The sequence below is a fragment of the Phyllostomus discolor genome, chromosome 13, assembly GCF_004126475.2.
Source record: "Phyllostomus discolor isolate MPI-MPIP mPhyDis1 chromosome 13, mPhyDis1.pri.v3, whole genome shotgun sequence".
In the NCBI taxonomy this organism is placed as follows: Eukaryota; Metazoa; Chordata; class Mammalia; order Chiroptera; family Phyllostomidae; genus Phyllostomus; species Phyllostomus discolor.
This window is the reverse complement of record NC_040915.2, coordinates 5,987,510-6,003,543: the sequence shown is the minus strand read 5'-3', so window position 1 is coordinate 6,003,543 and position 16,034 is coordinate 5,987,510. Positions and strand designations below refer to the sequence as shown.

General features: G+C 34.6%; 1 protein-coding gene across 2 annotated transcripts in view; it reads left to right on the top strand.

Moving 5' to 3' along the window:
• Positions 1–15,720, top strand: part of FNIP1 (folliculin interacting protein 1) — a 123,363-nt gene extending 107,643 nt beyond the window's left edge. The window contains exons 16-18 of one of the 2 annotated variants that reach the window (XM_028527517.2): positions 6,002–6,199; positions 10,125–10,240; positions 12,997–15,720. In XM_028527517.2, coding sequence (XP_028383318.1) covers positions 6,002–6,199; positions 10,125–10,240; positions 12,997–13,075 — 393 coding nt within the window. In that variant the 3' untranslated portion in view covers positions 13,076–15,720. The remainder of the gene's footprint in view (positions 1–6,001; positions 6,200–10,124; positions 10,241–12,996) is intronic. The other variant, XM_028527518.2, reaches the window with a different exon arrangement.
• Positions 15,721–16,034: the final 314 nt, after the last annotated feature.

The window sequence follows — 16,034 nt, the reverse complement described above, 5'->3', positions numbered from 1 at the left end:
TTACAGCTTGCATTCAATACTATTTTGTATTAGTTTTCAGGGGTATAGCATAGCAGAAAGACTTTCATATAGGTCTTTCCTGTAGTAATTCAAGTGCCCACCTGACACCGTTGATAGTTACTGCAGTATTGTTAACTATATTCCCTGTGCTTTACCTTACATCCCTGTGACTATTTTGTAACTACCAATTAGTACCTCTTAATCCCATCACTTGATTACACCCCACCTTCCCAACATCCCTCCCTTCTGGTCTCCATCAGTTTGTTCTCTGTATATATAAATCTGTTTTAATTTTGTTTGTTATAAAGTTTATTTTTAATGGTTTAAGTTTTTGTATACTTAAAATGTATCATCACTACATATAACCTGAGAAATATTTTTAATTTTCCTACATGGAAAAACTTATAGGGGCCTTTTAATACATAATAATGAGAATGCTGCTTTTGAAAAAAGATACAATCTTACCCTTTGGAAGTATATTAGTGGAGTGTTTTTTCTTTTTCTCCTAAGTTTCTGAGATAGTAGCATTTTTCTTATGGCCAAATAAATATATATTTATAAAATATTGAAATGCATAGAAAGTTAAACACAAATTTTTCTAACTCTGCTATTCAGTGGCAGCCATTCTTAATATAGAATGTCATTATGCAGTATATGGCATTTTAGAAGACTCAGTCTTGGCCACCTATTACCTATATATCCTAAGATAAGACCCTCAGTCTAATAGAGCCTCAGGTTCTTTGGCTAATGAAGATGATACTACTATTTATATATCAGAGTTGTACTATCTGGTGTTTTTTGTATATTAGGCACCCTGTACCTAGTATCTTTTTGTCATCATTCCTGCTCTGTTTGTATGCATGTATGTATGTACATGTGCTATACACACCATATACATATATAAAATGGAGGCTGTTTATATATACACATATTTTAATGCATACAGATATATACCTACATAGATAAAAATGTATACATGCCTATGTGTGTATATACACACTATACATGGTATTATATTTATATACATACATGAATATGGTATTATATTTACTGTTTTGAATTCTGCTTTTGTCACTTAACAGTTGATGTAAGAGAATTTCTTCATATCATTAATGTACTTTGTAAACATTTTTATTGTTTATTATTTCCTGGTTTTGTCATACGGTTTTTGTCATCATTCTTCTGTTGTTCAGCTTTATTTTTTCCAGTTGTATTGATATATAAGTGACATACAACATTGTATTACTTTAAAATGCATAACATATTGATTTGATATGCATATATTGCAAATGATTACAACAGGAAGTTTAGTTAATGTCCATCACCTCCCATAGTTACCATTTTTTTCTTGTAATGTAAAGTTTTAAGATCTACTCTCTTAGCAACTTTTGAATATACAATACAGTATTGTTCAGTATGGTGTCCATGCTGTGCATTACATCTCTAGAACTTATTTATCTTATCAGTGGAAGCTTGTGCCTTTTGATCATATTCACTCATTTTTCTCTACCCCCTACACCCACCACTGTCAGCCACTAATCTGTTCCTCTGCTGTTACGAGCTTGTATTTTTCAGATTCTACATGTAAGTGAGATCATATAGTATTTGTCTTTCTCTGTCAAATATATTTTACTTAGCAGAAGGCCATCAGGGTTTATCCATGTTGTTGCAAATGGCAGGATTTTCTTCTTTCTCGTGGCTAAATATTTCATTGTGTGTGTGTGTGGGTGGGTGTGTGTGTATCACATCTTCTTTATCCGTTCATTCATCGACAGGTTGTTTTTATGTCTTGACTCTTGTGAATGATGCTGCAGTTAACACAGAGTGCAGACATCCCTTTGACATCTGTTTTTTATTTCCTTTGGATATATTGCCCAGAAATGGAATAGTAAAATTGCTGGATCATATGATAGTTCTGTTCTTAATTTTTTAAAAAGATTTTATTTATTTATTTATTTTTAGAGAGAGAGGAAGAGAGGGAGAGAGGGCAAGAAACATCAATGTGTGGTTGCCTCTCGTGTGTCCCCCACCAGGGACCTGGCCCGCAACTCAGGCATGTGCTCTGACTGGGAATTGAACCAGCGACCCTTTGGTTCACAGGCCAGCACTCAATCCACTGAACCACACCAGCCAGGGCTGTTTTTAATTTTTTGAGGAACCTCCATACTCTTTTTCATAGTGGTCACACCAGGTTACATTCCCACCAACAGTGCACAGGGATTCCCTTTTCTTCACACACTTACCTCTTGTCTTTTTGGTTATAACCATTCAAACAGGTATGAGGTGATTTCTCATTGTGATTTGATTCACGTTTCCCTGATAACTCATGATGTTGAGCATCTTTTCATGTACTTGTTGGTCATTTGTATATCTTTGGAAAAATGGCTGTTCAGTTCCTCTACTCATTTTTAATTGTAATTGTTTTTTTTTGTGAGGGGGTTATTAACCCCTTATCAGATACATGGTTCGCAAATACTTTTTCCCATTCTATAGGTTGCCCTTTCATTTTGCTGATGGTTTCTTTTGCTGTGCAAAAGCCTGTTAGTTTAGTTTGCTTTTATTGCCTTTGCCTTTGTTGTCCAATCTAAAAACATCATTGCCAAGACTGATATGAAAGGCTCTTCTCTGTTTTTCTATAGGAGTTTTATGGTTTCAGGCTTTAGGTTCAAGTCTTTAATCTACTTTGGGTTGTTTGTCCATGTATGGTATAAGGTAGGGATCCAGCCTCATTCTTTTGCATATGTCTGTCCAATTTTCCCAAAACCATTTATTGAAGAGATTATCCTTTCTCCATTGTATATCCTTGTCTCCTTCAATATATATTAACTGAGCATATACACCTGGGTTTATTTCTGAGCTTTGTATTCTCTGTTGCTTAACTTTTAAAAGAACTTTTCTTCCTTTTACCATTATAAATAACATTGATACTGTTGCTATGTTTTGTGGATTTAAGATTCTTTCTTTAGGCTTGATTTCCAGAAATGAAGTTTCTAGACAATTTATAAGGTGGGGCTATTTTCACATTCTTGATGCATACTGGTTAATTTTTTCCCCAAAAGACAATGCCAGTTTGAACAGCATTATATGATGTCCCCAAGACCTGTTACCTCTGTAATATTTGGGGGTCTCGTTTTTCATTTTTTAAAAATAATTGAAGAAAACTGGCTAATTTTGAAGAAAGCACACTGAAGTTGATTTGTATACTTTGAGTTGAAAGTGCAGTTTGCAAAGCCATGTGTGAACACCAAGCAAGCAGCTGAAAAATTAGGTTTTGTAACAGGGTAGAGATAGGGGAATATCCACTAGAGAGGAGGTACTTGAAGATTTTGGAGTTTATGTAATGTGATTCTAGAAATGCCTGGGAGAGAAAAATGTTGGTAAGATTTTGGATGAATTTGTATTGCAGAAATCATGGAACTCAGAGAAGAGGGTTTAAGAAAAATAAAGATTTCGATTCACTGCTTCTCTCTCACATACTCACACTTCCATTCTGTGATGTGGAAGTATCTGAAGCTGAATATAAGCTTTAGAGGTTGTGGAGGAGGCAACTACAAAGTCTCACTTAAGAATATGCGGCCACTAGTGTAAGCTGTTTTTTCCAGAAGTTGATGGTGATGATAAGGACTGATGTTAAGTTGAAATTTTATCAGATTAGGACATTGTGTATGACAATCCATTGAATAAAATCAAGCAATTTCAGAATGAATGACTGGCACTGTGCTTCCCCATAACTGTATTGTTATCATTTACTAACAACTCCTAAAGTGTGATTGATTTGAATTATTTCTGATCTTGAACTTGGAATTTAGGCCCTTCTCTCTTGGGCGGGAGCAGTGGGGTGGGGGGGCGTGGGGTACTGCTGACTTGGGACCATTTAAAAGTGGGGGTGTCTTTTAAAATATTTTGGATTGATAAAAATCTTTTAAATCTTAGCCACACACTAAGTGTGCTATAAAGTTATAGTGCTATAAGAAGCTATAAAGTTCATTTCTAAAGTGGTTTATGGACCTTAAAACAAAGTATATTTCTTAGTAGTTTCTCCATTATCTGATTAGGCATTTCCTTGTGTAAGGAAAATGAATGGATGGACCCCCTTCATAATTCTCATCTCCTATAGAGGCCCACTGCTTTTGAAAGTAGTATCTGCCTTTAATTGTTATTCCACTTTACATTCCTCTTATTTTTTTTTGTAACCACAGAGATACTTGCATTAAAGTACACTATTATCTTGTTTTTTAAAAGTAAGAAATACATCTTTAGATGTATATACTGTTTTTAAAATTATATTTCGGTAATTAAGTTGGCGAACAGAAAAATGTTATGTCCTTCATAAGAGTTAAAAAGAAATATTTGAGTACCATTTTATAAAAACAAATATAAAGTATACAGTTCCACAGAAGGTGTTCCCAGTGTATCTTTCCAGGGTTTTTCTTTGCCATTCTCTTCTTCCTGGTTTCTCAGTATCATTTTTTACAAATTTGGTTACTTGTATCTAATTCTGTCTTTGAGTCTTCCCATAATATTTCCTCTTACAGAATCATCTATATTTCTCTCCCACCTATCAATAGCAGTCCTATCCATACTTCAGTGCCATATCCCTTCGTCCCTTCCCCTATGACACTCCCAGTCACACAAAACTCACTGTTGCCCTCTTACGCTACCCTAGCTCTGGTTCCTAGTTCATCTGTTGTACAAGTTTTTTTTTATAGTCAGGTGTATTTATTTTCATCTTTCTCACATGATTGTGAGCTCTGCTGTCTTATTTTCCTTAGCATCAAAGAAAAAGCTTTATTCAAAGTGGTTGTTCATTAACTGAGCAAAAATATATCCTTTGAGGATGCCCAATGTGGGTTTATCCAGGAGCAAACTTACATCTTAGCTTTAAAATTGTAGTAACTTAAAAGCTCAAAAGGAAGAATGCCATTGTTTTCAAGTATTTCACATAGTTTTTTATCTCAGTCTTATCGCTGATAATCTGTATAGTCTGGGTTGAAGAAATCCTTACCTTTCCAAAGGCAGAATGATGTTGAAGTATTGAGCATTGTAGGGCTATCATCTCTTAATGATAGTGGTGCTGTGTACTTGCCATTTTGGTCTTCTGTCATTTTTGGTCTTTATGTGTAAACCATAGACAGCCAAGAGCACATGCATGTGCATGTGGTCCTTTTATCAGTACATATGTGTTAAAAATGCTATTCGCTATGTGTTAAATTTTCTTACTATAAAAGCATCACCTAGGTAAATGCTTGTGATAGAAATTCAAACAATATAAAAATGTAACAAAGCAAAAAGAAGAAATCATCTTTATACTCTTAGTTCAGTTTGGGTATTCATTCTTTTTTTCTATAAATTTTCCTTTAGATATAGATCTGAATTTGTAAAAAATGTAATTGGGGTATTGTGTATGTGTGTGTAGAGTGACTTTTTTCCATTTAACCACAGCAGTACCTGTTGATTTGCTCCTTTTAGCTTCTATGCTCTAGATATACATCTTGGTAAAATATAAAAACCCAGGATGCAAAAAAACAAACAAAAACAAAAACAAAAAACCTAGCACTCATAGCCAGCAAGGTACTTCATGTAATCAAGGAATGGCCTCTGAGGTGCTCAAGCAAATCAGTGCCTGACACAGGCTGGGATAGTTAGCATAGAACTTTACCACTGACTTGGTCATGTGAATCCCTATTCTGTCTATTTTAAAAATACCTAGTTCTTTCAAGGTAAAAAAGATTTTCTTCCAATTGCCTGGCACGTGGTTGATACTCAGTAAATTTGTTGGATGAATGAATTAGCCCAAGGCCAATGACAGTTAAATTCTGGATTCAACAATACAAAGTTCTGATAATGAACCTCTACCTATGAAGATTGGCAGTTGCTGTCATAACTTAATATTCTTTTATTCTGCTTGTGTTTTAATATCTTTTCCCTGCCTTGTTCAATTAGCATTATCTATAAAAACTTTATTTGCTCATTTTAAGATGAATTCTTCTTTTCTTTTCAGCATCCAGTGTTGGATGAACCAATAGCAGAAGCTGTCTGTATTATAGCAGATATGGATAAATGGACTGTGCAAGTGGCCAGTAGCCAGAGACGAGTGACAGATAATAAACTGGGAAAGGAAGTATTGGTTTCCAGTCTTGTTTCCAATCTGCTTCATTCCACTCTTCAGCTTTATAAACATAACTTGTCTCCAAATTTTGTAAGTATGTGTGAGGTTTGAATTTGAGCACTCTGATAGGTATCCAAACTCTATTTTGAGTGTGCCTACATTGAACACTGCTGTTCACTTCATCATTGTTTTCCTGAAAGAAGGTGTTATCAGTTGCATGTTTGTGTTCTCTAAAATTCTTATATAGGATTTCTGACCTCCAGTGTGATGGTATTTAGAATTGGGCCAATTGGAGCTAATTAGGGTTAATTAGGTCCTGAGGATGGGGCCTTTATAATGGGATTAGTGACCTTGTAAGAAGAAATGGACAGAAATTTACACTCTCCCCACCATGTGAGGACATCGGGAGAAAGCAGTTCTCTGCCAGCCAGGAAAGAGTTCTCACTAGAACCTGGCCACACTAGCACCCAGATCTCAGACTTCCAGCCTCCAGAGCTGTGAAAAAATAATTTTCTGTTGTTTAAGCCACCAATTCGATGGTATTTTGTTATGGCAGTCCAAGCAGACTAGGAAAGAAGGGGAAGTGTACATGTGTGTATAGTATATTCTGTGATTTCAGCAGCCAGAATTCATTGCCTGATAAGTATCATGTAAGGGATGGACATGATGCAATGTCCCTAAGCTTTGTGCAGAATGCCAGTACATTCTGGACCCTAATTGTCATGTCAGGACTTTGGATGATCGCTTTTTGTAATACTGGTAACCTCTTACCAAAGACACCATTTTGAATTTTCAAGGTTCTTTTTCTACTTAGGAGAACTATAATATAGAGTAATTAAAAACCTCTATAGATCAACATGATAAAGGCCATATATGACAAACCCACAGCTGACATTATATTCAGATGGTGAAAGACTGAAGATTTACCCTTAAAATGAGGGACAAGATATGGTTGCCCACTTTCACCACTTCTGTTCAACATAGTATTTGTAAGTCCTTGCCCAAGCAGTTAGGCAAGAAAAAGAAAAAAAAGTTATTAAAAGTGGGGAGGAAGAAGTAAACTTATCTCTGCAGATCACATGATCTTATATGTAGAGAACATAGATTCTACCCAAAAAAAAACCTTATAGACCTAATAAATGAGTTCAGCAAAGTCACAAGATAGAAAATCAGCATGCAAAAATATCTGCACTTCATAGCAATGAACAATCTGAAAAGAAAATGAAGAAAGCACATTAAAAGTCTAAAATACTTAGATATGAGTTTAACTAAGGAGGCAAGAGACGTATACACTGAAAACTATAAAACATTGCTGAAAGAAATTAAAGACATAAATCAATGGAAAGACAGCTCGTGTTCATGGATTGGAAGACAGTATTACAAAGATGACAGCACTCCACAAAGTAATGTATGTTTCAAAGCAATCCCTGTCAAAAATTCCAATGACTTTCTTTGTTAAAGAAATGGACCTATCCTAAATGTGTGTGGCATCTCAAGGGACCCTTAGGAAACAAAGTAATGTTGAAAAAGAAGAACAAAGTAGGAAAACACATGCTTCCTGGTTGCAAAACCTACTACAAAGTAACAATAAATCAAAACAGTGTGGGACTGGCATAAGGACGGACATATAAACCAACGGAATATAATAGCCCCCAAATAAACCCTCCCATATACGGTTAACTGGTTTGAGACAAGGGATCCTTTTCAAAACACAAAGGCAAAGGAGTCATTTCAATACCTCTATCTGAGAAGACTGGATATCCACATGCAAAAGAATGAAGTTGAACCCTTCTTATACCATATACAAAAATGAACTCGAACTTGAATCTAAACTTGATCAAGTTTAGCACCTAAACTTAAGTGCTAAAACTATAAAACTAAATAAAACACGGGGGATAGTGATTTCTGGGATTTGACACCAAGAGTATAGGCAACAAAAATAAAAAATAGATACACTGGACTTCATCAAATTAAAAACTCCTTTATATCAAAGGATACTCATTGTCAACAAAATAAAAAAGCAACCCACAGAATGAGAGAAAATATTTGTAAATCATATATCTGAGAAGAGATTGATGTCCAGAACATACAGGAAACTCCAACAACTCAACAATAAACAAAGGAACAATTGAATAGCCGTTTCCCTGAAGAATATATACAAATGGCCAATAGGCACATGAAAAGATGTTCAACATTATTAGTTACCAGGAAAATGCAAATGAAGATCACAAGATACCACTTCACACCCATAAGGATGGCTATGATTTAAATACATATTTATTGATGAGGATGGGGAGAAGTTGGATCCTGTACATTGCCAGTGGAATATAAAGCGGTACAGCTGCTATGGCAAAAGAGTTTGGCAGTTTCTCAAAAAGTTTAACATTGTATTGTCATGTGATCCAGAAATTCTACTTCCAGGTTTATACTGAAAACAGCTGAAACTAGGGACTCATACAGTTGTGCCATAATGCTCATAGCAAAATTATTCACAATAGCCAGAAGTTGGAAACAACTCATGTCCATCAACAAATGAATGGATAAGCAAGATATGGTATAATACACAGAATGGAATATTATTCAGCCACAAAAAGGAATGAAAATGGGATACATGCTTCAACATGGATGACCGTGGAAAATATTATGATAAGTGAAGTAAGCAAAACACAGAAGGACAAATATTGTATGATTCTACTTATATGAGGTATCTTGAACAGGCCAATGTATAGAGACATAAACTAGATAGAGGTTATCAGGGGCTGGGGGGAAGGAGGGAATGAGGAGTTACTGTATAATGGGTATAGGGTTTCTGTTAGGGATAATGAAATAAAGTTCTATAAATGGATATTGATGATGGTAGCATAACATTATAAATGTATTTAATGTCACTGAATTATATACTTAACAATAGGTACTGTGGTAAATTTTATTATACATGTATACATACACATATGAATTTTATTTAAAAAATATATATTTTCTGTAAAAAAATTTTTTTTCACTTAAGGCATTTTCATTTTCAGCCCAAGTCAGCATTATGGGAAAAACATGCACCGCAGAACAATAAGTGTGCCAAAAAATCCATTCAGTTGTGTTTTTCTAAGAAGAAAATGAGTTTTTGTTAGGAGTTTTAATAGTTGATTTTCATTGGAAAGGAACACTCTTTAAGACTTTAGTATTTTAACACTTGCACACTCATGGTTTTTTCTCAAACATGTGCAGGGATGTCCAACCTTTTGGCATCTCTGGGTTACCCTGGAAGAAGAATTGTCTTGGGCCACACATTAAATACATTGAGACACATAATCACAAAAAACATCTCCTGATATTTTAAGTAAATTTATGATTTTGTGTCGGGCTGCATCCACAACCATTGTGGGCTGCATGCAGCCCTCGGGCTGCAGGTAGGACCCCCTGACAGCATCAGTTCACGTGAAAACACCCATGTTACAAATCGAACAAGTTAATGAACAGTAAATGGTTTAGGCTTTAATATTCCAGCTTGGAAATACCTCTCTTCTAGTAAAGACTACAGGTCATGGTCTGTGAGCTGTTGCAAACTTGTTTTCTTTTACTTTCTGTAGGAGAATGCAGCCTATCCTATAAATACATTTGAAATACATTAATTTATAAGTATTATATTTATCACATTTGAAATAACAGTTTTTTGAAGTTTTGGAAATGGATAGTGGTGATAGTTGCACAACATTTTGAACATACCTAATGCCTCTCAATTGTACACTAAAAAATGGTTAACATGGTAAATTTTGTATTGTGTACCACAATATTTTTAATTTACCACTTAAAAATAAAACTAAATTCAAAATCTTGGATATGAGCTAGAAAAAGGTTTACACTCATTTAGCTGAATTACTGACTCTAAAAATGTGCTCAGAATTGTAGTTCATGTTGGAATAACTAAATAGATTTGTCAAAAACACGATGCTATGGAAATTGCAATCACTTAGAATGGGACATTGTTTTCTGACCTGGTTCTTGATTCCCCCAACTGCAGTGTGTAATGCACCTTGAAGACCGATTACAGGAGCTGTACTTTAAGAGCAAAATGCTGTCTGAGTACCTGAGGGGGCAGATGCGTGTTCATGTCAAGGAGCTGGGAGTGGTTCTAGGGTATGTTCATGATTTCTTTTCTGGTTTTGTTTTCACATTGTGCTCCCTTCTGTCCCCAGAGTTGCCTTCTTTTAAGTGCCTTTTTCTGTGAGAAGCTAGACACTTATCATTCAGGTTGCTCTGTACCACATACGAGCAGATTCCTGTCTTACACTATCTGAAACTCATTGTCCCCTGTGCCATTAGAGTAAGTTGAGAATATAGTCAGATAAAAATGAATTAAATCTAGCCCTCACTGGGTGGCGCAGCTGGTTGGAGCATCGCCCCATACAACAAAAAAGTTGGGGTTTGATTCCCCAGTCAGGGCACATACCTAGGTTGCACGTTCTATCCCTGGTTGGGGTGTGTATGGGAGGCTACTTATTGATGTGCCTCTGTCTGTCTCTCTCTCTGTCTCTCTGTCTCTCTGTCTCTCTGTCTCTCTCTCTCTCTCTCTCTCTCTCTCTCTTCCTCCACCCTTTCTCCCTCTCCCTCCTTCCCTTTCTCTCTAAAATCAATAAATACATCCTTGGATAAGGATTAAATGAATTTAAAATTTTTAATGAAGTTGCTATAATTTTTAAAATATCATTTATTCATTCATTTATTTATAGAGAGTGGGAGAAAGGGAGAGAAACATCAGTGTGTGTTTGCCTCTCACACGCCCCCTACTGGGGACCTGGACTGCAACCCAGGCATGTGCACTGACTGGTAATAGAACTGGCAACCCTTTGGTTCATAGGCTAGTGCTAAGTCCACTGAGCCATACCAACCAGGGTGAATTTAAATTTCTGCCTTAGAAAAATAAGCACTATTCATTTTTACTTACAAATATGTTGAAAGCTCATTTTCAGCTTCCTCCCTGCCACCAATGTGAGCTGTTTAAAAAACACTGGATGGTAGTACATTATCTACATAGTATTCCTCCTTCTGCATTATCTATATGTTTGTCTACTCTGTAGTTATTCTTAGGAAAAAGACAGTTCTCTAAAATGCTAATTGAAGGAGGAACAGATAAATTGATGGGAGTCATGGTATAGCCCTTTTTTATGTTCTGTGAGTGCTTTCCTTATGTCCCATGGCCATTGTGTTTGTATGTGGTGTGTGTGTATGTGTAAATTATTTCATGAAATGCTAGTCGAACAAATTACAACAAGCTAGAACTTCTGTATAATTCAGTTTTTATGGAGGGAGAAAGAGCCGCCATCAGCAAATAGCTAGTGTATGTCAGATACCAAATTAAATTCTTTCATTAACATTATTCCTTACCAACCAGATTGGAAATAGATGATTCCCTGCATATAATGCCATTGTTTTTTTTAATTTAAACTAGTTTTTAAAGTAATGTGAATTTAGCTGGTTTATAGTGCATTGTGGCATAAAATGAAAGGTTTTCCCCAACTTGCCACCTTCATCCAAACACCATTAAAGGATTGTTTCTTCTGACAGAATTATTTAATGTATACGATAAAAAATAGAAATTGAGTCCCTGGCCAGATAGCTCAGTTGGTTACAGCATCATCCTGATATGCTAAGATTGCGAGTTCAGACCACGGTCTGGGCACATACAAAAATCGACCAGTGAATGCATAAATAAATGTAATGACAAATTGATGTCTTTCTCCCTCCCTCTCTCTAAAATCAATAAATACAAAAAATAGAAATTGATTTATACTCTATATATTATCGAGCACCTTGCCTTTTAATATTTCTTGAATGTCCATATGAACATATATTGATCTCATTTTTAATAGCTATATAGCATTCCATTGTATGGCGTGATTTATATAACAATGAGTTCTCATTTAACATCTTTAATAGAGTCTGCAAATTTAAGTGAAACAACATATAATGAAACCAAGTTATCATGTGCTAATTGATATAAACAAGAATTAAGTTCCTTTGGCATCTCATTGATGTTACAGTGAAATGATACTGAACGAAAGGACATTATTTGAGGACCCGCTGTATTTTCTGAGTTTTGCTATTATAAACCAATGCTAGAATGAATATAAATCTTTGAAGTTAGTAGAATAAATTATTTGAAGTAGAATTTTTGGTTAAAGGAAGGGTACATGTATTAACTTTTTGATAGATAGTGATAGTTATTTTGACCCAGGTAAGAACTTGAATAAATTCTCACAAATGGTGGGAAGCACACTGTTCCTACTACTGGCTTTTACCAATGTTTTAGTCTTTTACAGGGTACTATCTGAAAAATGAAGTCTGATTTTACTTTACTTGTGTAGATTTATTTATTTTCCAACCATGAATGAGTCTACAAGAGTGTTTCTATATTTATTGGCCATTTTTCTTTTCCTGTAAATTATTTGTGATAGGATATGTTTTTAAGATGCTCCCATTATTTCTTCCCAGTATATCTTATTATGGAAACATTTGTATTCAAAACCACATGGGTGTGCACTATTATCCTATTATTTTATTATGTTGTATTTTCTAGACAGTGTCCCTTGCATGGTCCATCAGCAGGTCAGCGAGATACTTTCCTTCATCCATGACTTTACCATTGGGTTTCAGATGCTTTCTTTTAAAAAAAGAATTTGGTTCTGGTTTTCACCAGAAATATTGAAATATTTTGAAATATTTCCATCTGTCATTATCCTCAGCTCTCTTACCTTTTTCTTTTGACCAGGGTGTCCTAGGTCCTTGATTGTTGAGGGGTAGTAACTTCACAGATAGCGGTCATTTGGCCTGTAGGACTCATATCTTGGGGGTATACAGAAAGCTTGACGGATTTTTTTTTTCCTTAATTTCAGGATTGAATCCAGTGACCTTCCTCTCCTGGCTGCTGTAGCAAGCACTCACTCTCCATATGTTGCACAGATACTCCTTTAGGAATGTGAAGTAGAAACCAAGGAAGCAGACACAACATACATTTATGGCATTTTTTTCTCATTAGGGTCCCATCTGAATGAGTCAGTCACATGGGTATCTTGTATTGCAGTACATTTTGTATGATCATTTGGCTTTTTCTTTTTGACTGGACTTTTTGGGTGGTAGTAGATTTTTAACCAAGTGAAACTAAAACATCATAAGTAATTTTGGGGGAAAGCATTTGGAAAAGCCAAAGTGTAAGTTAGAAATTTCTATAAAATGAGTAACATTGAGGAATTTTTTATGATCACTACAGTGTTGCCACAACTTTAAATATCAACAGATATCTCATGATTAAATGGCTCAGAAATAGTCACTTCATTTGTTTTAATTCTTTATTTCTAAGGTACATAGGTTTACAAACCTTGATTATTTTTTGTTTTGTCAATTAAAATAGCTAATTTCTAGATATTTCTTGATATTTTAAATAGCCTGTTAATTATAAGAGAAGAATGAGTGTAAATCTGTGTTGTTTTCCACCAAAGTGTACATATGTATCTAGTTTTTTAAAAAGAAGAGGTTAAAATACAAGATTGATAAACATGCCTTTTAAATATATATATATATATATATTTTCAACTAGTATTAATTGTATATAATGTTGAAATGTTACTTTTGGTGATTTTTCGGTTTCACACATCCTTAAATATTAGTAAAGCCAATTGTTTTTTAAAGGGTGAGTAATATAGATCCCCAAATAAGAATACTACTTTATACTCTTTGTTTTGTTTATAAGTATAAGCTAATTCTTATAAATGTTAATATTTACCTATTTGCACCGAATTTAATAAATTAAAATTAGAATTAAAACTTGTACCAAAGCATTGGCAAAAATAATATTTCTTCAGTAGTGCTCAGGTAGCTGAGGCCCTTGCTTTTGGTATCAGCCATCCTTGAACCCACAGAAAATAAATATTTGTGTCACTGCTTCATAATATTCAATTCACACTAATAGAACTCTTAACTCTTAAAATTATTCTCTTGAAATTCCCATCTTCCAAAAGCTAATTTTCTTTTAAAGGTTTCCACTTTTCAGTTGTTGTTGTTTTGTATATATTGTAGAATGTTGCTTGTGAGAAAAGCTAATATGGAACCAAACTTTTGTAAGTAATGTAAATAGAGAGATGGGTAGGTAAAGTTTTCAATATGCTCTACTACCTCAGTTTACTTGAATACTACATAATAGTTTATTCTTTACTTGTCTGGTCTAAGATACTTTAATTCTAGAAGTGAAGTTGGTTTCTGCTTTCATGGACTATTTTTATCATAATTATTTGATTAGTTAAAAAAACACCACTTGCTTATTCTGTTACTATATATATTTCCTGTATAAGATATTCATTTTTGCTGTTTCAGTTTTCAGTGATTAAAGATTTCTGTGGTTTAACTCTTTGACCTTTAATTTATAGCATTGGGTCACATTTTGCCTTGCTCTCTGTATTCAAGAACTCTCCAACCTAAACTAAGAAGAAATGGTGATTGTAATGGAATGTAACCTGAAATTGTTGTGCCTGCAATCAGTTTGGCTTCCGTGTCCTATCTGCTGGTCCCAGTTAGCACCAGAGTCTCCCATGGATGACTTGCTGCCAAAGAGTGTTTATGGATATATTTTTTTTGGCTTAATATTCTTGTTCTGTTCATCAATGAAATTCTTCACTATTCTATTGTTTGGAATTCTATGAATCAATCTCTTTGGCAGAATTCAGAATATAGAAAAGTTCATATGTGCATCATTGTACATTATTTTTTATTGTAGTTCAGAATGATATGTAGCAGGTAGATAAAGTCTGTTTTGCATGTTTTCTTTTTTAATTAGTCATCAAACTATTCACAGTGCTATTTGAAATCTCTAAGAAATTAGCATTTAGAAAATCTAGTCTTTAATAAATGGATGGCTCATGCTACCATTATTCTTAAAGCTCAGCTTTGCTCGGAGGGAAGGGGCCTATAGTTTCTTATAGATTAATTAATCCTCATAGGATTCCTGAATTTCATAATTCCCAGCACTTCTGTAATTTCTACTACCTTCATCATAATCATTTTTTTTCATACAGATGGCCCACGGAGTAAGCTGCTGCTGCTTTTAAAGGGTGGTCATTATGATGAATGTGGAAGCATTTGGCCTGTTCAAAATAAGTTTTTCAACTTCCTGTGGTACAGACAGCTATGCATTACATATTTTTAAAAACCGTTGGTCGCAATAGGAAATAAAAAAGGGATCTTTTACATTATAGATTTAAAACTAATTTTCCTTGTATATAAACTAATTGGTTTGATTTTGAATATTCCTGGCTTTTATTAATATGTCTTAATTTTGAGTTTGAAACTGTTAAGTGCAATAAACTTACCAGCACAGATATAATTTTGTTCTAATTGGCATACACTGGGGTTGATCATTAAAAAACAAAAAGATTTCACGCAACGCCTATTTCTGGTAGATGTCTTAGGAGATTGTTCTGCTTTCTCTAAGTTATTTAGATGGTAAGATAAGTGTACATACTATTTCTTGTTCTGTATACATTTCTCAAATGTACACCTGTATTATAATAACCTCCCAATTCTAGGGGAAATTTGTGCAATAAATACACATGTCAGTTTGATGGGTGACGTTGGTCTTTCTTTCTTTCATGGGTTAATAAGGTACAGTAACATGGACTCTGATTCTGGATTTTTTTCCAAATGTGACACTTCTAGTAATGTTATCTTGTTTATAATGTCTTTTTCTAATCCTAAATTTCTGTTTTGGTAATTTGGTAGAATCTACTTTTTGAGGTGGTTGTGAGAATGAAGTGAAATAATGAATGTCAAGAGTTAATGCATGGCACACTCCGAGTGCTTAATAGTTTTTGGCTGCTACTATCACTAGGTAATCTGTCCAGCCTCCTCCTTATGACCCCCAACTGTTGGGAGAATTTAGCAT